The sequence below is a fragment of the Bos taurus genome, chromosome 8 (genome assembly GCF_002263795.3).
Source record: "Bos taurus isolate L1 Dominette 01449 registration number 42190680 breed Hereford chromosome 8, ARS-UCD2.0, whole genome shotgun sequence".
Lineage (NCBI taxonomy): Eukaryota > Metazoa > Chordata > Mammalia > Artiodactyla > Bovidae > Bos > Bos taurus.
This window is the reverse complement of record NC_037335.1, coordinates 78,988,322-79,008,367: the sequence shown is the minus strand read 5'-3', so window position 1 is coordinate 79,008,367 and position 20,046 is coordinate 78,988,322. Positions and strand designations below refer to the sequence as shown.

Sequence of the window (20,046 nt, the reverse complement as noted above, 5' to 3'; positions counted from 1 at the left end):
AAGAAGCAAATACACAGATATAGAGAACAAACTAGTGATTATTAGTGGGGAGGGAGGTGCAGTATAATGGTGGGGAATGAGAGGTACAAAGTATTTGATGTAAGCTAGGCTACAAGGATATATTGTACACATGAGGAGGATAATCAGTGTTATTTTAACTCTACATAGAGTGTAACCTTTAAAATTTATTTAAAATATATATAAATACATTTAAAGTTTATCTCTTTTCCTAAATATTGGCCTCTAAGCTCCCTTTCCCCCTTTTTTAATTAAAGGAAAAGAATTGTGGAGAAATTTAGAAATCTTTAAACAATAGAAATAATTTATAGTGATTTTTTTCTATTGATTGTGATGAAAGGGATCATCTGAGTCATGAATTGTTCTTCCTTAGTCTTATTTCTATGTGCTTCAAATTTAAAAAAAAAAGAAACTTTTTTATTGAGGTACAATTGATTTATAGTGGTTTTTTTTTTAATTGAAGTCAGAATTTAAAAATAGTATTAATGAAACCACTTCAAAATGGTGGTAGGCTTCTGTTTTCATGAATTTTGATTAAATGTTTTCTGTTTTTTGTCATAAAGATAATAAAGAGGCTTGCCTTTATTGTTCCTACTTCACCTCTGGTTCTGGTACCTGTCTTATTATAATGATCTTAAGATTTTAGATGTATTGACAAGGATTCACTTAGTCCATGACAGAAGCTGTGATGAAATGCAGGGAAGGTCTTGTAAACTGAAATCCAGAAGTGCACACAGAGTAGAGCTAGCAACATCAGTGGAAGGAACATTTAAGAACCAATTTAGAGTGTTTACTGGGCCAGTGGGAATACTGATTATATGTTTTATATATTATCTAACCAGTTCTTTCCAAAGATCAGTCCTGAGTGTTCTTTGGAAGGAATGATGCTAAAGCTGAAACTCCAGTCCTTTGGCCACCTCATACGAAGAGTTGACTCATTGGAAAAGACTCTGATGTTGGGAGGGATTGGGGGCAGGAGGAGAAGGGTCGCCAGAGGATGAGATGGCTGGATGGCATCACCGACTCGATGGACGTGAATTTGAGTGAACTCTGGGAGTTGGTGATGGACAGGGAGGCCTCGTGTGCTGCAATTCATGGGTTCGCAAAGAGTCGGACACGACTGAGTGACTGAACTGAACTGAACTGAATCTTATTATATGTTAACTATATGATAAATCTTTATGCAGTTTTTTTTTTCTTTCATGTTTTAGAAGAAAGCTTTTTTTTCCTCCTACTTTTCAGAAAAAACAAGGAGAGAAATGACAGCCAAAGGTTCTACAGGAATGGAGGTTCTGCTGTCAACATTAGAGGTTGGTCACTGATATGCTTTAATTATGTAGCTGTTAATACCAACTAGTACTGAGGGAAAAAAATTGAAGTACAGAATTTTTATCCTAGTGGAAGAGCCAGTGAATGGGAGTTTGTTTTATTTTTTAGATTATTCACAATGGGGATATAAGCATTCTGATATATATTAGGTAAATCTCTAACTTTATTTCCCTATGGTTATAATGATAACCCTATTTTAAACCTTAACATTAAAAATAAAACACTAATTGGAAATAAACCTTTAGCTTAAAAGATTGAAATTGGAAATTCTCACTTATTATGTTAGTTGCTATATATTCATGATTAAGTGTACTTCATACATTGGTTGCATAACTGTTGATATTAATTACATTTCTGTGCTAGTATAAAAGTTTGTGGTGGATCAGCAGGACATGCTCAGAATCACAGTTTTATATTTTATTCAGTGCAATGTTAAGAATAAGGATTAAGTACATTGTATACCTTAGACTTAAACAATGTTATATGTCAAATTATATCTCATTAGAACTTGGGGGGGAAAGATCAAGGAGTGAGTTCATGTGTTGTTGTTGTTCAGTTGCTCAGTCATGTCCGACTCTGAGACCCCATGGACTGCAGCACACCAGGCTTCCCTGTCCTTCACTGTCTCCCAGCGTTCACTCAAACTCATGTCCATTGAATCGATGAGGCCACCAACCGTCTCATCCTCTGTCGCCCCTTCTCCTGACCCGTCTTTCCCAGCATCAGTGTCTTCCAGTGCGTCACCTCTTCACATCAGGTGGCCAAAGTGTGTGTGTGTTGTGTCTGTGTTGTGGATGCACCACACCATGTGGCCCACAGGGTCTTATTTCCCTGACTAGGGATTGAACCTGTGCCCTTGGCAGTGAAAGCACAGAGTCCTAACCACTGGACCACCAGGGAATTCCTGTTTTTTTTTGTTGTTGTTGTTAAAGTGTAATTAATTTACAATATTATATTTTTTATAGTTTTAGATGTACAGCATAGTGATTCAATATTTTTGCAGTTTATACTCCATTAAAATTATTATAAGATAATGACTATAAATTCCCTGTGCTGTACGATATATTCTTGTTGCCTGTATTTTTTACATAATAGTTTGTGAGTCTTAATTCTATACCCCTAACATGCCATTTTCCCCATCGGTAACCACTAGTTTGTTTTCTGTATCTGTGAGACTGTTTCAGTTTTGCTTTATCCATTTGTTTGTATTATTTTTTAGAGTCCACATATAAGTGATAGCATATACTATTTGTTTTTCTCTCTGATTTATTTCACTAAGCATAAAATTCTCTAGGTTCATCCACATTACTGCAAATGGTAGAATTTCATTATTTTTTTTATGGCTGAGTAATATTGTTTGGCTGTTGGTGGATACTTGGGTTGCTTCCATAGTTTGGCTATTATAAATAGTACTGCTATGAACATTGGGGTTCATAAATCTCTTCAAATAAATGTTTTTGTTGCTTTTATTTTTTTGGATACATGCTTAGAAGTCAATTGCTGAATCATACACTTGTTCTGTTTTTAGTTTCGAGAAACATTCATACTATTTTCCACACTGGCTGCACCAACATACATTCCTACCAGCAGTGTACAAAGGTTTTTTCTTCCACATACTTTGGAAAATTGTTTTTTGTGTTCTTTTGATGATAGCCATTCTGACAGGTGTGCGGTCGAACCCCGGTGTTTTGATTCACATTTATATAATAATTGTCCTTGCATGTGTGTGTGTGCGAAGTCGCTTCAGTCATGTCTGACTCTTTGCAACCCCATTGACCGTACCTCTCCAGGTTACTTTGTCCATGGGGTTCGCCACACAAGAATACTGGAGTGGGTTGCCGTTTTCTTCTCTAGGGGATCTTCCCCAACCCAGGGATTGAAGCTCTGTCTCTTATGTCTCCTGCATTGGCAGTGGGTTCTTTGCCGCTGGTGTCACTTGGGAAACCATAATAATTATCCTTATATCTCCCATTTGTAATTCACCACCTCCCGTCTCTGTTGACCTCAATAAATTGAGACATGAACAAACAGAAAAAAGCATGGGTAATAATACATATATCAGACCAAAAAACCCTTTTTAAAAAAAGTGTAAAACAAAAGACAAAGAAGGACGTTATATAATAATAATAGGATGAATACAAAAAGAGGATATTAAATTCATTAACATATACGCATTCAATATAAGCACCTAAAAATATAAAGCAAATACTAACGGACACGAAAGAAGTAGACAATAATGCTTAACAGTAGGAGACTTTAACACCCACTGACTAGACCCTTTAGGTATGCCCTAATTCAAATCCCTTAAAATTATACAGTGAAAGTGAGAAATAGATTCAGGGGATTAGATCTGATACACAGAGTGCCTGATGAACTATGGATGGAGATTCATGACATTGTACAGGAGACAGGGATCAAGACCAACCTCAAGAAAAAGAAATGCAAAAAAGCAAAATGGCTGTCTGAGGAGGCCATACAAATAGCTGAGAAAAGAAGAGAAGCGAAAAGCAAAGGAGAAAAGGAAAGATATACCCATTTGAAGAGTTCCAAAGAAGAGCAAGGAGAGATAAAAAAGCTTTCCTCAGTGATCAATGCAAAGGAATAGAGGAAAACAATAGAATAGGAAAGACTAGAGATCTCTTCAAGAAAATTAGAGATACCAAGGGAATATTTCATGCAAAGATGGGCTCAATAAAGGACAAAAATGGTATGGACCTAACAGAAGCAGAAGATATTAAGAAGAGGTGGCAAGAATACACAGAAGAACTGTAGAAAAAAGATCTTCATGACCCTGATAATCACGATGGTATGATCACTCACTTAGGAATGCAAAATCAAGTGGGCCTCAGGAAGCATCATTACGAACAAAGCTAGTGGAAGTGATGGAATTCTAGTTGAGCTATTTCAAATCCTAAAAGATGATGCTGTGAAAGTGCCGCACTCAATATGCCAGCAAATTTGGAAAACTCAGCAGTGGCTACAGGACAGGAAAAGGTCAATTTTCATTCCAATCCCAAAGAAAGGCAGTGCCAAAGAATGCTCAAACTACCACACAACTGCACTCATCTCACGCTAGTAAAGTAATGCTCAAAATTCTCCAAGCCAGGCCTCAGCAGTACATGAACCGTGAACTTCCAGATGTTCAAGCTGGTTTTAGAAAAGGTAGAGGAACAGAGATCAAATTGCCATGATCCATCGGATTATCAAAAAAGCAAGGGAGTTCCAGAAGAACATCTACTTCTGCTTTATTGACTATACCAAAGCCTTTGACTGTGTGGATCACCACAAACTGTGGAAAATTCTTCAAGAGATGGGAATACCAGAACACCTGACCTGCCTCTTGAGAAATCTGTATGCAGGTCAGGAAGCAACAGTTAGAACTGGACATGGACCAACATACTTGTTCCAAATAGGGAAAGAGTATGTCAAGGCTCTATATTTTCACCCTGCTTATTTAACTTATATGCAGAGTATATCATGGGAAATGCTGGACTGAATGAAGCACAAGCTGGAATCAAGATTGCTGGGAGAAATATCAATAACCTCAGGAATGCAGATGACACCACCCTTATGGCAGAAAGTGAAGAAGAACTAAAGAGCCTCTTGATGAAAGTGATAGAGGAGAGTGAAAAAGTTGGCCTAAAAGTCAGCATTCAGAAAACTAAGATCATGGCATCCAGTCCCATCACTTCATGGCAAATAGATGGAGAAACAGTGGAAACAGTGACAGACTTTATTTTTTGGGGCTCCAAAATCACTGCAGATGGTGACTGCAATCATGAAATTAAAAGATGCTTACTAAGGCAATGCAAAGAATGCTCAAACTACCGCACAATTGCACTCATCTCAGACACTAGTGAAGTAATGCTCAAAATTCTCCAAGCCAGGCTTCAGCAATACGTGAATCGTGAACTTCCAGATGTTCAAGCTGGTTTTAGAAGGACAGAGGAACCAGAGATCAAATTGCCAACATCCGCTGGATCATCGAAAAAGCAAGAGAGTTCCAGAAAAACATCTGTTTCTGTTTTATTGACTATGCCAAAGCCTTTGACTGTGTGGATCACAATAAACTGTGGAAAATTCTGAAAGAGATGGGAATCCCAGACCACCTGAGTTGCCTCTTGAGAAACCTATATGCAGGTCAGGAAGCAACAGTTAGAACTGGACATGGAACAACAGACTGGTTCCAAAGAGGAAAAGGAGTACGTCAAGGCTGTATATTGTCATCCTGCTTATTTAACTTATATGCAGAGTACATCATGAGAAACCCTGGGCTGGAAGAAGCACAAGCTGGAGTCAAGATTGCCGGGAGGAATATCAATAACCTCAGATATGCAGGTGACACCACCCTTATGGCAGAAAGTGAAGAGGAACTAAAGAGCCTCTTGATGAAAGTGAAAGTGGAGAGTGAAAAAGTTGGCTTAAAGCTCAAGATTCAGAAAACGAAGATCATGGCATGTGGTCCCATCACTTCATGGCAAATCAATGGGGAAACAGTGGAAACAGCGTCAGACTTTATTTTTTGGGCTCCAAAATCACTGCAGATGGTGACTGCAGCCATGAAATTAAAAGACACTTACTCCTTGGAAGAAAAGTTATGACCAACCTAGATAGCATATTGAAAAGCAGATATTACCTTGCCAACAAAGGTCCATCTAGTCAAGGCTGTGGTTTTTCCAGTGGTCATGTATGAATGTGAGAGTTGGACTGTGAAGAAGGCTGAGCACCGAAGAATTGATGCTTTTGAACTGTGGTGTTGGAGAAGACTCTTGAGAGTCCCTTGGACTGCAAGGAGATCCAACCCGTCCATTCTGAAGGAGATCAGCCCTGAGATTTCTTTGGAATGAATGATGCTAAAGCTGAAAGTCCAGTACTTCGGCCACCTCATGCGAAGAGTTGACTCATTGGAAAAGACTCTGATACTGGGAGGGATTGAGGGCAGGAGGAGAAGGGGATGACAGAGGATGAGATGGCTGGATGGCATCACTGACTCGACAGACGTGAGTCTGAGTGAACTCTGGGAGTTGTTGATGGACAGGGAGGTCTGGTGTACTGCAATTCATGGGGTCGCAAAGAGTCAGACATGACTAAGCAACTGAACTGAACTGAACTCCTTGGAAGGAAAGTTATGACCAACTTAGACAGCATATTATAAAGCAGAGACTTTACTTAGCCAACAAAGGACCGTGTATTCAGTTCAGTACAGTTGCTCAGTCATGTCTGACTCTTTGAGACCCTATGAACTGCAGCATGCCAGGTCTCCCTGTCCATCACAACTCTTGGAGTTCACCCGAACTTATGTCCTTTGAGTCAGTGATGCCATCCAATGATCTCATCCTCTGTTGTCCCCTTCCCCTCCCGCCTTCAGTCTTTCCCGACATCAGGGTCTTTTCAGATGAGTTAGCTCTTCACATCAGGTGGCCAAAGTATTGGAGTTTCAGCTTTAACCTCAGTCCTTCCAATGAACACTCAGGACTGATCTCCTTTAGGATGTTCTGGTTGGATCTCCTTGCAGTCCAAGGGACTCTCAAGAGTCTTCTCCAACACCACAGTTCAAAAGCATGAATTCTTTTGTGCTTAGCTTTCTGTATAGTCCAACTCTCACGTCCATACGTGATCACTGGAAAACCACAGCATTGACTAGACAGACCTTTGTTGATAATGTACTTGGTTTTTAATATGCTGTCTAGGTTGATAGTAACTTTCCTTCTAAGGAGTAAGCGTTTCTTAATTTCATGGCTGCAGTCACCATCTGCAGTGATTTTTGAGCCCCCAAAAATAAAGTCAGCCACTGTTTCCTCATCTATTTGCCATGAAGTGATGGGACTTGATGCCATGATCTTAGTTTCCTGAATGTTGAGCTTTAAGCCAACTTTTTCACTCTCCTCTTTCACTTTCATCAAGAGGCTTTTTAGTTCCTCTTCACTTTCTGCCGTAAGAAAGTGTCATCTGCATATCTGAGGTTATTGATATTTTTCCCGGCAATCTTGATTCCAGCTTGTGCTTCTTCCAGCCCAGCATTTCTCATGATGTACTCTGTATATAAGTTAAATAAGCAGGGTGACAATATGCAGCCTGACGTACTCCTTTTCGTATTTGGAACCAACCTGTTGTTCCACGTCCAGTTCTAACTGTTGTCTCGTGACCTGCATATAGGTTTCTCATGAGGCACATCAGGTGTTGTGGCATTCCCATCTCTTTCAGAATTTTCCACAGTTTATTGTGAACCACGCAGTCAACGGCTTTGGCTTAGTCAATAAAAAGCAGAGAGTTTACTTAGCCAACAAAGGGTCATCTATTCAAGGCTATGGTTTTTCCAGTAGTCATGTATGGATGTGAAAATTGGACTCTAAAGAAAGCTGAGTGCAGAAGAATTGATACCTTTGAACAGTGGTGTTGGAGAAGACTGTTGAGAGTCCCTTAGATGCAAGGAGATCCAACCAGTCAATCCTAAAGGAAATCAGTCCTGAATATTCACTGGGAGGACTGATGTTAAAATTGAAACTCCAGTACTTTGGCCACCTGATGCGAAGAGCTGACTCATTGGAAAAGACTCTGATGATGGGAAAGATTGAAGGTAGGAGGAGAAGGGGATGACAGAGGAAGAGATGGTTGGATGGCATCACCGACTCAATGGACATGAGTTTGAGTAAACTCTGGGATTTGGTAATGGACAGGGAGGCCTGGCGTGCTGCAGTCCATGGGGTTTAAAGATTTGGACACGACTGAGTGACTGAAGTGAACAGGACATTACATGCTAAAACAGCAGAATACATAATCTTTTCAAGTGCACATGGAAACTTCTCCAGAACAGATCACATATTAGGCCACACAGCAAGTCTCAAAAAATTAAAAGGCACATGAAAATATATACAGTAAGGATACTGATAGTTTATGGTGAACGGTATCGGATTTTTGATCTCTGAAGAAGTTTTGGCTTCAGGACCAGGGATCAGGCTTGATCACTCAAGAGCTTTTGTGTAGCAGGGTTTTATTAAAGTATGAAAAGTGACAGAGAACGCTTCTAACATAGACATCAGAAGGGGGATGGAGAGTGCCCCCCTGGCTAGTCTTTAGTGAGGGCATTATATACTTTTTAATTTAGCTATTACAGTAATTCAAAGAATGTCTCAAGGTTGTAAAAATTTTACCAGATCCACTCCCACAATTTACATTTTAGAATAACAGGATTAGAAGTTAACAATAGAAAGATCCTACCAGACCCACTCCCATGATATACATTCTAAGAACAGGATTAGACAGGTTTTCAAGAAGGAAAACTTCCCTGGTAGCTCAGATAGTAAAACATCTGCCTATAATGTGGGAGACCTGGGTTCAATCCCTGGGTCGGGAAGATCCCCTGGAGAAGGAAATGGCAATCCATTCCAGTATTCTTGCTTGGATAATCCCATGGACAGAGGAGCCTGGTAGGCTACACTCTACGGGGTCACAGAGTTGGACAGGACTTCACTTTCACTTTCAAGAAGGGGAAATTGTCCTCACGCAGGATACCTTGTTGTTATATAATCCTTAGTACAGAGTTTGAACTGAGTTGTTTGTTGTGTAATCATCAGTCCTGGGCTTAAAGAAAGAAATAAAAAAGTTTATGTGACTAAGACTAAGGCATGTAGAGGAAAAAAGTCCTTTCCTCCTCCTTGAGAATTCCAGACCTCTTTTTCCTGGGACCCACCCCCCCAACTTCTCATCAACCTACCTAGGAACTGACTCTTTATTGGAGTCGACTCTCTCAATACCTTATTGTGTTAAAGTGGCGTGTTAAAGTCCCCTACTCTTAAGTATTATTGTCAGTTTCTTCTTTTGTGTCTGTTAGTATTTGCTTTATATTTGTGGGTGCTGTATATTGAGTGCATATATGTTAATGAATTTAATATCCTCTTTTTGTTTTGGTCCTTTTATTATTATGTAATTCCCTTCTTTATCTTTTGTTTTACCCTTTGTTTTAAAAGTTTTTTGTCTGATATGTATATTGCTACCCATACTTTTTCTGTATGCTCCTGTCTCAATTTATTGAAGTCAGCAGAGATGGGAGGTGGTGAATTACAAATGGGAGACCTATCTGGATAAGGCCTAGAGATAACAGTGTAACTTCCATTCGGGTTTCAGTGGCTTGAACTCAATCACGTGTCCCAAAACTAATTACAAAAGAGCTGGAAAATGTGGTTTGGCTGTGTACCCAGGAAGAAGATAAACATAGCAATATTGCTTCTGTAACAATCCGTTCTTTTCTTTAACAAATGTTTGTCTCTCATTCTTCCAACTTCATCACCAGTGAGTCAGTGGTCGTTAATAATACCCTCAGTGCTAAGAGAAGGGTCTCTGCTTAATGTGTGGTCCTCTTTCTGTTCTGGATTTGATTTTTTGGACCCATTAGTTTCTGCCCTTAAATGGTGAAGCAGAGACAATATTTGTTCCTTTTTGGAAGGAGTTAGAACAAGAGTCCCATTCTAGTCACTGATACATTGCAATTCTGAAATTTGTCTAAATAAACACTGTAAAATCCTTCTATTCTGAGATCAGGCAGTTTCTTGAATAGGCCACAATTCTGTTGTCTATTTTTCTTTATCCAAACATTGCTTTTAGTAAGAGAAATATAACCATAGTACAGTATTTAAACATTTTTTCTTATTAGATTGTTTGTCAAGACTTTGGAAAATATTAATAATTACTCTTCAACTTTACTGGTAGGAGTGTAAATTGCTCCACTAAGAGCAAGTTAATAATACCTATCAAAATAAATGTCCATATCATTGACCCAGAAATTCCAGGAATTTCCCATGTACAGTTGTACTTGCTTCCCTGGAAATGTATGTACTTGGTTTTGGTTACAATTTTTTAATAGCAAAAGATTTTAAATATTTAAATGTCAAATTGATAGGTGGTTACCTAACCAATGACATTGCCATCTAATGGAATATATCAGTAGAATTATATCATTTGGAGAAATCTATATATAAATGTATATTTACTTGAATTTCTTTTATGTGTGTACATTATCTTGCTGGATACACAAAAAATTGATAATGCAGTTACTTTTTGAGAGGGGAGTTCAGTGACTGATTAGTCACCATATATACATTGTCATGCCTTTTATATTTTGATACATTTATTTGTATTATCTACTTGGTAGAAGTTGATATGTCCAAATAACAAATTAATTCCTGTTGATATTAATAGCTCAGATGATTTGTAAGAATTTTTAAGAGCAGTAAAGAGAGACTGAAGTGGTATATGAGAATAGTGAAAACCTAAATACATTTATTCTTAGAGAAACCAAAGAGGTCATCTGTAAATGTAGGTAGTTCCCAACAGAGAGAAGTTTGGGAATCACAGATTTATAATGTTTTAATAAAGCAAATAAACTTTATTTCAGAACACAAAAGATCTTCAAACTACACTTAATATCTTGAGCATTCTTGTTGAGCTGGTGTCAGCAGGTAAGTTTTTGTTTCCTTTGGTCTATTTCTATTTGTAAATAATGATCAAAAATATACAAGTATCATGTATACTTTGGAATTTTCTGATTCTCATACAGAGGCTGTTCTGAGTATTGGAATTTGGAAGCCAAAATGTCATACTCTTTGTTGTTGCTTTGTATTTGATATCTTCCAGTGTCCCTCAAACCCATGTGGTTTACAGCCTTGAACATGAGTTTTGCATCAGTGTTTATTTACTGTCTGTGCTACTTTTTAATTAATATAAATATTTTGATCTTATTTGTTTGCTTTCTAAAGTCATCACTTTTACTTGAATGGTAACAAGGTGCGATATCTAATATATTATGGAAGAATTTGTGGTTTGAACAGATTTCTTTCAAAAAACTTTTTAGGTGGAGGTCGAAGAGCGAGTTTCTTGGTCTCCAAAGGTGGTTCACAAATATTATTACAGTTACTTATGAATGCCAGCAAAGAATCGCCCCTGAATGAGGAGTTAATGGTGCAGATTCATTCCATTCTTGCAAAGATTGGACCAAAAGGTAAGGATTTCACTTGCATGACTATCAAGTGGAACTACTTTTTTTACTTTGGTTCTGTGTGCCTTGAAACTGGTAAACTTTAAAATCTAAAATTTTACTGCTTATTCTTAGCCTTAGTTAGGAATGCTTTTTATAGTCAACTAGTGACCTGCATGAATTGAGGATCCTAAATTCCCACATATTTCTATTGCATGTGATGGAAAAAGGAAGACAAAAGTGTGTCAGAATCAGAAATGTGTCTTGGTGTGTGTGTGTGTTTCTGGCATGTATATGTTATAAAGGATACACATAACATGGATATTGTTGAGGCTAGAAGGAGGGAGTGTGCGTGGGAATGTTTTGAGGAGCATGGGTATAAGACATGTTTTCTTTTCATTGTTGGTCAGTCGTTAAGTCATGTCCGACTCTTTGTGACCCCATGAATTGCAGCGTGAGGCTTCCCTGTCCTTCACTACCTCCCTGAGTTCGCTCAAACTCATGTCCATTGAGTCAGTGATGGACATGAGTTTGGTTGGTCATCACTATGACCAACCAATAGTGATAGTCATGTCTCAATGCTTAAAAAGCTTACAAGCTAGTTAAGATCAAAAGAGATATAAAAAATTGTAAGACTGATTTATTACAATAGTAAGACATACAAAATATTGAAAACTACAATTTGAGAAAACATAGGCTATAAAACAAAGGAGGAAGCTGATTTAGATTATGTTAAAAGAGAAAAGCATTCTTTGACTAGAACCTAAGCTCAGTGTAGAGTTGTCTGTCTGCGCAGAGATTAAAATGACTCTCTGAACTCTTGAGTAGTGATTTTTTAACGGTTCTGCCATTGCCTTGTGTTTTTAAACTTTAAAGTATTTGGCTAAAGTGCTTTTTCTAAAAAGTGTCTGAAAATGTGTATGCAGTTTGTATACTTATGTGTATTTCATGCATATCTTTTTGTATTGTATGAATATTTAAATAATACTGTTAATAATCATTGTCTTAAGGTATCCCTGAGATGACTTTAATTTTTCAGGTATCTTACGGACCGTAAGACTTAAACATATATTCAGTTTATTTAAGAAACATGTTAGCTCTTTCTTATACTTTTAAACTCTGATATTTGAGATTTAAGGGCTGCTTTCTGAAATTTTTGTTGAAAACGAAAAATAAAATGAGAAAACCTTTTTGTATTGGTGAATATTGTTATATCATGCTTCCTCCTCTATTTAAAACCAGGTTATCTTTCCTGTGCTTTTCACTAAAGCATAAAGCTTTCATTATCTTTCTTGTGCTTAAATTAAGATATTGTTTAATTTATATTTTTATTTCTTTAATGTCCCTTGTAAGTTGTAGCTCTTTTAATATTTTCCTGTATACTTCTAAATTTTTGCTGTTTCCTTTATTTTTGCTGTTGTCCTAGTTTTACATTTTTATATTATTGAATTATATTTGAATTTCTTGGGTGATTTTATAACTTTTTTACTTTTCCCTTATGGGCTGAGAATAATTTTCCCTTAAGAATATTAGGTTTTTTGATTTACATTTTCTGTTGATGAAATAACTTTGCTTGCTAGTCTTGGTTACTTTCTTTGTTAAAAATCCTAACATTCTCAAATTCTTGTTGTCCAGATTTTTTTTTTTACTATTTTAATCTCTTCCTAATAATAAAAATCAAGAACTTTCTTTTCTTCCTTTTCTTTGTTAAGAATTAGCTCCCTCTAGAAATTTATTTGATAATATTTTTTAGATTATTTTCTAATAAGCTGTTCATTTTTTCATTATATTCTTTTGGGCTTCCGCAGTGGCTCAGCAATAACAAATCTGCCTGCAGTGCAGGAGCCATAGAATACTCAAATTCAATCCCTGAATCAGGAAGATCCCTTGGAGGAGGGCATGGCAACCCAGTCTAGTATTCTAATGCCTGGAGAATCCAATTGGCAGGGAGTCTGGTGGGTTACAGTCCATAGCGTTGCAAAGAGTCACTACTAAAGTGACTTAGTATGCATCATGCATATTCTAAGTCTGAAAACAGTACAGTTAATATTAAGTAAATAATGTTGGTAATGTATATTTAGATTCTTTCCAATTTCTTTAACCATGTGATGGCATTCCTTTGACTGTGTTAAGCTGGAGAGACTTTCCTGTGTGGGGTAAATCAGTTAAGTTATTCCTTTCAATAATAGTTTAAGTGTTGGGCCACTCCAGCCTCTGTTGCCCTGCCCTGTCATCCTGCCTGCCCCTTACTCTTTCTTTCAAGCCATGTTTTAAAAGGGTAAGAAGTATTAAAATATATAAGAAAATGATTACAGCTTTAGTTATTTCAGGTCAACTTTATATTAGTAGTTGATAATATGCATTCATAGTATTATGACATTTTAATTTTATTCAAAAGTTACATAGGAATAAATTATGTTTGTTCATTTATTTTTAAACAGACAAAAAATTTGGAGTGAAAGCTAGAATTAATGGAGCTCTAAATATAACTCTGAATTTGGTCAAACAGAATTTGCAGAATCATCGCTTGGTTTTGCCTTGTCTTCAGCTTTTACGAGTATATTCTGCCAACTGTAAGTATTTCAGAGCAGCTTTTAGTTAGCTCGATGTTGTCACATTAACACAAAATGAAAATTTTAAAGTACTTTAACTCCATAAATCTCTAAAAGTTGTGGACAAGGAACGAGAATATTTAAAATGGCTCTTTGTAATTCTAACCACTCCCTCAAAGGTGATATATGTAAGAAGGTGAGTTGACAAAGTCTTAAGAATTCTCGTTAATTCCCCCCATTTGTAAAGGTATGTAGTGAGGCTGATGAGTAGGCAGCCTGTGGAAAAGATGTTGAAGAATAACCGAGTATTGACAACTGGAAAAACTGCTGCGCCTATTTGGATTATTACAGATGAGAGGAAAATTGAGAAGGAAGGAATGCAGTGGCATAGACACCTGGAGCTAATTATCTTTAGCAATCTATAGGGAAGTAGCAGAACCAAAAATAATAGGACAGGAGCCTCTGAGGAAGCTGTAGAGAGCAGTGATCAGAGAGATTGCCTCAGATGAAGTGTCTCCCAACATAAATACACACACACACCCATGCCCACACCAACTCTCTCAGATGAAGTGTCTCACAACACACACACATACACACTCACATGGAGAGGTAGCCTCAGATAAAGTGTCTCCCAACATAAACACACACATACACCCATGCCCACACCCACCCTCCCAGATGAAGTGTCTCACAACACACACACAGACACACACACACACAGACACACACACACACACACATCCACATATACTCTTTCTCTCTCTCACTCTCTGTCTCTCACTAATATAATATTAGGTCCCAACCCCCGAAGTGTGGATTTTCTATTTCCTGACTATGGATATGAGATTGGAATGTTAACAAGACGCTTGACATTGAGATTGTAGAGTACATTTTATTATAAGAACATCATTGCAAAGTAATGATAATCTCAGTGGTAGGTTTGTATGTATGTGTGTGTATTTATCTGTTATCAGTATCTATACTTTGAAAGTATATCTAAAGGTGTGCTCACAGAAAAATAGTTTTGAACACTTAAATAATTAACACTTATATAATTAAAAAGAGCATAAGGAAATTAATGAATTCTATTTATAAAGAAATTAGGAACAGAGCAATAAACATAAGGAAAGTAGAGAATGAAATAGAAAAAATACATTATAAAATTTAAAAAAATTCATTAAAAAATGAAACAATTGGATTAAGAATAGATGAACCACTGAATTCCCTAATTAAGGAAAAAGAAAGACAAAACAGATTAGAATTAGAAGTGATAACGGAGTGATAAGCAGATACAGAGGAAATTAAAATTGTCATACAAAACTTTAGGAACTACATTTTTAGGGCATTTTATTTCATTAAGCACCAGGAGGCTAACAAATGGTGTATCTATAATTTTTAAATAATATTTCTTCCAAGACTGAAAATGTTAGGCCCAGTTTTCTGGTTAGGTAATTGTTTGCATGTTCTGTCTAAAGTTGTGACCTGTTTTTGCCTACTGCAGTCGCTTTAATTAAGGTCCTCATTACTTTTCACCTAGGCCACAGCCATCTTTCCTGTAGTGCTCTTAGATCTGACTTGCATCTAAAATCTGACCTGCAGATCTGATTTGTTGTTGCTTTTGGGCAATTCCCTATATTTGAAAGAATTCACAACTTCTAGGAACTTTCATAATTTATTTACTTCTTTTCCCACTTCATCTTCCCATTGGCATGCCTTTGAAGTATCAACTAAGGTGGACTTTATGAGAGACTTAGAGTTCACATTTACTAAACAGTTTGTATATGTTTTTCGGCCGTGTGCCACATGTATAAACATTTCTATCCACTGAGGTTTTTAAATCACTTTACATCTTTTTTTCCGCTTCCCAGCTGTGAATTCTGTATCTTTAGGGAAAAATGGAGTTGTGGAACTGATGTTTAAAATCATTGGACCATTTAGTAAGAAGAATTCCAATCTTATGAAGTGAGTAAATGTTTTAAGTGTAAATAAAAGTATACCCTTTGTTATTTTGGGCCTTATCATCTTAATCTGTACAGTGAGATGATTGAGTTCAATTGTATCTAGGGTCCTTTCTTAGTTCTTAAATAGTGATTTAATTATGATAAAGATTTTCTTTAGTATAAAGTTTTATCTTCAAAAATATATCAGAATTAGAAAACTGAATTTATACTGTTATAGAAATTTAGACTTTGAATATTCCTAGATACTATAATAGGAAAAAAGACCTTTACAGAGTATCACTCATTCAGAAACATTTATTGAATGCCTACTATATTCCCTACCCAATTTTATAATCTTTTAATGACCGTTTCCTTCATTGTCACAATTATCTGGATATATTTTAAATTTACATACTTCTTTTTTGTCAAATAATGTCATTCTTTTTCTTATTTGAGATATGTATATATGTATGTATGTCTCAAAATATATATTACATATATGTATATTTATGTTTGTGTGTATATATGTACATATATATACATACACCCACAAATATATATATATAGATAGATACATTCGTTTGTGTGTCTTTCAACCTCAGACTTTAAAGCATTTTCAGTTATTTCATTATATTTAGTGCTTTCTTGAGCCATATTAATCATCATTCTTTTAAAAAAATTATTTTGGAATTTTTCAAACAAATATAGCATTTACATTGTGTTAAACTAATTATCTTGAATTATTTATATTAATTACTTATTATATTCCACAATTATTAACATTCTGCCGTTTTTGTTTCATTTGTTCCCCCTCCATACTTTTATTTATGTTTCCTAAAGTATTTCTAAGCAAATCCAGGATGTTATTTACATATATATGAGTTTCTGTAAGCAAGTACCAAGTATTTTCTCATTTTCCCCCTAAATACTTCTTTATGTAACTCAGCTAAATAAGGACCTGAACATAACCATAATACTATAATTGTACTCAACAAATTTATTGATTGCTTAACACAATCAAAAATTCTTTGTGTCTACTCTTCTCTAGTTATCTCAAAATGCCCTTTTACAATTGGTTTGTTTAAAACAAAGTACACACATTCAGTTCAGTTCAGTTCAGTCGCTCAGTCATGTCTGACTCTTTGTGACCCCGTGAATCGCAGCATGCCAGGCCTCCCTGTCCATCACTAACTCCCGGAGTTCACTCAAACTCACATCCATGGAGTCAGTGGTGCCATCCAGCCATCTCATCCTCTGTCGTCCCCTTCTCCTCCTGCCCCCAATCCCTCACAGCATCAGAGTCTTTTCCAATGAGTCAACTCTTCGCATGAGGTGGCCAAAGTACTGGACTTTCAGCTTTAGCATCATTCCTTCCAAAGAACACCCAGGGCTGATCTCCTTTCGAATGGACTGTTTGGATCTCCTTGCAGTCCAGGGGACTCTCAAGAGTCTTCTCCAACACCACAGTTCAAAAGCATCAATTCTTTGGCGCTCAGCTTTCTTCACAGTCCAACTCTCACATCCATACATGACCACAGGAAAAACCATAGCCTTGACTAGACGGACCTTTGTTGACAAAGTAATGTCTCTGCTTTTCAATACGCTATCTAGGTTGGTCATAACTTTTCTTCCAAGGAGTAAGCATCTTTTAATTTCTTGGCTGCAGTCACCATCTGCAGTAATTTTGGAGCCCCCAAAAATAAAGTCTGACACTGTTTCCACTGTTTCCCCATCTATTTCCCATGAAGTGATGGGACCAGATGCCGTGATCTTCGTTTTCTGAATGTTGAGCTTTAAGCCAACTTTTTCACTGTCCTCTTTCACTTTCATCAAGAGGCTTTTGAGTTCCTCTTCACTTTCTGCCATAAGGGTGGTGTCATCTGCATATCTGAGGTTATTGAGATTTCTCCTGGCAGTCTTGATTCCAGCTTGTTTGTGTTTCTTCTAGCCCAGCATTTCTCATGATGTACTCTGCATAGAAGTTAAATAATCAGGGTGACAATATACAGGCTTGACGTACTCCTTTTCCTATTTGGAACCAGTCTGTTGTTCCATGTCCAGTTCTTTTATTTTTTTTTGTAAAGATTTGTTTAATTTGTTTCATGTTTATTTCATGAACATTAAAGCACTTTATAAATGTTAAGTCCTAAACATTTTCAGTTGTGTGTTGATATTTGTCTTTAGCATAGATGTATGGGACTGGCAAGATACTGAAACTCACAGAATTTTCCATTACTTCTTTGTTCTTGATTTGTCCCTCTTAATCCTGCTCATCAACAGCAACAGAACAAAAATGATAAACGTCTTCCTTCTTTTTAAGGTGCTCTACAATATAGTTCCAATTTGCTGTTGCTGAACTCAGTTGGGTCCTACTCTTTGCGACCCCATGGACTGCAGCACCCAGGCTTCCATGACCTTTGCTGCTGCTGCTAAGTGGCTTCAGTCATGTCCGACTCTATGCAACCCCATAGATGGCAGCCCACAAGGCTCCCCTGTCCCTGGGATTCTCCAGGCAAGAACACTGGAGTAGATTGTCATTTCCTTCTCCCCATGTCCAGTTCTAACTGTTGCTTCCTGATCTGCGTACAGATTTCTCAAGAGTCAGGTCAGGCGGTCTGGTATTCCCATCTCTTGAAGAGTTTTCCACAGTTTATTATTCCTCATTATATTTAGGAAATTTCCAAATCTACACACAAATAGAATAATGAACCCTGATATACCCATCAGTCAATTTCAACAATTGTCAACATTCTTCAATTTAAATTTCATCTTTCCCTTCTTTGTCTCCCTCCTGAAGTGAAGTCGCTCAGTCATGTCTGACTCTTTGCGACCCCATGGACTGTAGCCTACTAGGCTCCTCTGTCCATGGGATTTTCCAGGCAATAGTCCTGGAGTGGGTTGCCATTTCCTTCTCCAGGGGATCTTCCCAACCCAGGCATCAAACCCAGGTCTACTGCATTGTAGACAGACGCTTTTACCGTCTCAGCCACCAGGGAAGTCCTCAGGAAGTCTCAGGAAAAATATAGGAAGTCTCCCTCCTACCAGTATTTTAAAGCAAATATCAGCCATGAGATTTATTATGTTAATTCTTAAGTATTATTGCTATCAGATAGTTTTTTCTTTTAGTGTTACCAAAGTATCATTTCTTTGTTCAACAATATTAATGATTCTTTAAGATCATGTAATATCTTCTGAATATCTAAGAAATGTCTTTTTTTCTTTCTTTCTTTTTTTTTTTACAGTTGTCTTGCTCAAATCAGGATTGAAATAAGAGCTCTTCTACATTCTGTTTGATTGATAAGTCTTGTAATCTTTTGCAGTCAGTAACTATTCCCTGTCCCTCTGTTTTTTTGTTTCTGATTTACTTGGTGAAGGACCTGGGTGACATTTTACAGAATGTTGCAGCATAGATTAAGATAACTATATCCTGGGGTCTTTTAACTTGCAGGTATACTTTCAAATTTTTTATAGACTGATGGAGCTTGAGGCTTGATTAGATTTTTTTTTTTAATTATCAGAATATTTCATAGGTGGTGCTGGGTCTCTGTTTTGCATTACTTAAAATTGTCGAGTTGAAGTGGTCCATCTTCTTTCACCTAATCACTTAGCAATATTTCATGACATTGCTTAGATCCATTATTTCTTAAAAATGTGTGAAATAATGAGTTTTCTAATTTTCTCATTCTTTTTACTTCTATTAGTTGTGACTCTTTTATAAGGAAAAACTTGTCTGCATCAACTATTCATAGGCTAAATTTTACAATGAATTAGGTTCAGAACATACCCAGTCTTTTTACCCTTTCTTAATAAAGGTCGAATATTTAGCTTGTTCCCTTCTTGAAAATGGATGCTTACTTGCACATATAATTATTTATTATTTGGTGGGATGGTGGCATATTTACTTATATAAGGATTATACAGTCTTAGAGCATCTGATGAAATGTGACAAGATAAAAGAAAATGATTATATCACAATTAGTAAGACCAACTTCCAGAATAGGTGTAGTGAATGGATTCTGGAAGCAGGCAGAAACTGGATTTACATGTTAGCTTTGTCACTCACTGGCTTCATGATATGAAGTTACCTAACTTAAAAAAAAAAAGTATTTATGGCTGTGCTGTATCTTCATTGCTGCACAAACTACTCTCTAGTTGTGTGTGGGCTTCTCACTGCGGTGGCTTCTCCTGTTGCAGAACACGGGCTCTGGTGCACATGGGTTTCAGTAGTAGTGACATG

The 20,046-nt window shown here is 36.9% G+C and overlaps 1 protein-coding gene across 3 annotated transcripts in view; it reads left to right on the top strand.

Moving 5' to 3' along the window:
- The window catches only part of AGTPBP1 (ATP/GTP binding carboxypeptidase 1), a 199,112-nt gene that overhangs the window by 46,868 nt on the left and 132,198 nt on the right, over window positions 1-20,046 (top strand). For 2 of the 3 annotated variants that reach the window (XM_010808145.4, XM_002689815.7), the window contains exons 4-8: window positions 1,261-1,328; window positions 10,739-10,802; window positions 11,195-11,341; window positions 13,759-13,890; window positions 15,738-15,831. In XM_010808145.4, the coding sequence (XP_010806447.2) occupies window positions 1,261-1,328; window positions 10,739-10,802; window positions 11,195-11,341; window positions 13,759-13,890; window positions 15,738-15,831 (505 nt within the window). The remainder of the gene's footprint in view (window positions 1-1,260; window positions 1,329-10,738; window positions 10,803-11,194; window positions 11,342-13,758; window positions 13,891-15,737; window positions 15,832-20,046) is intronic. The other variant, XM_059889503.1, reaches the window with a different exon arrangement.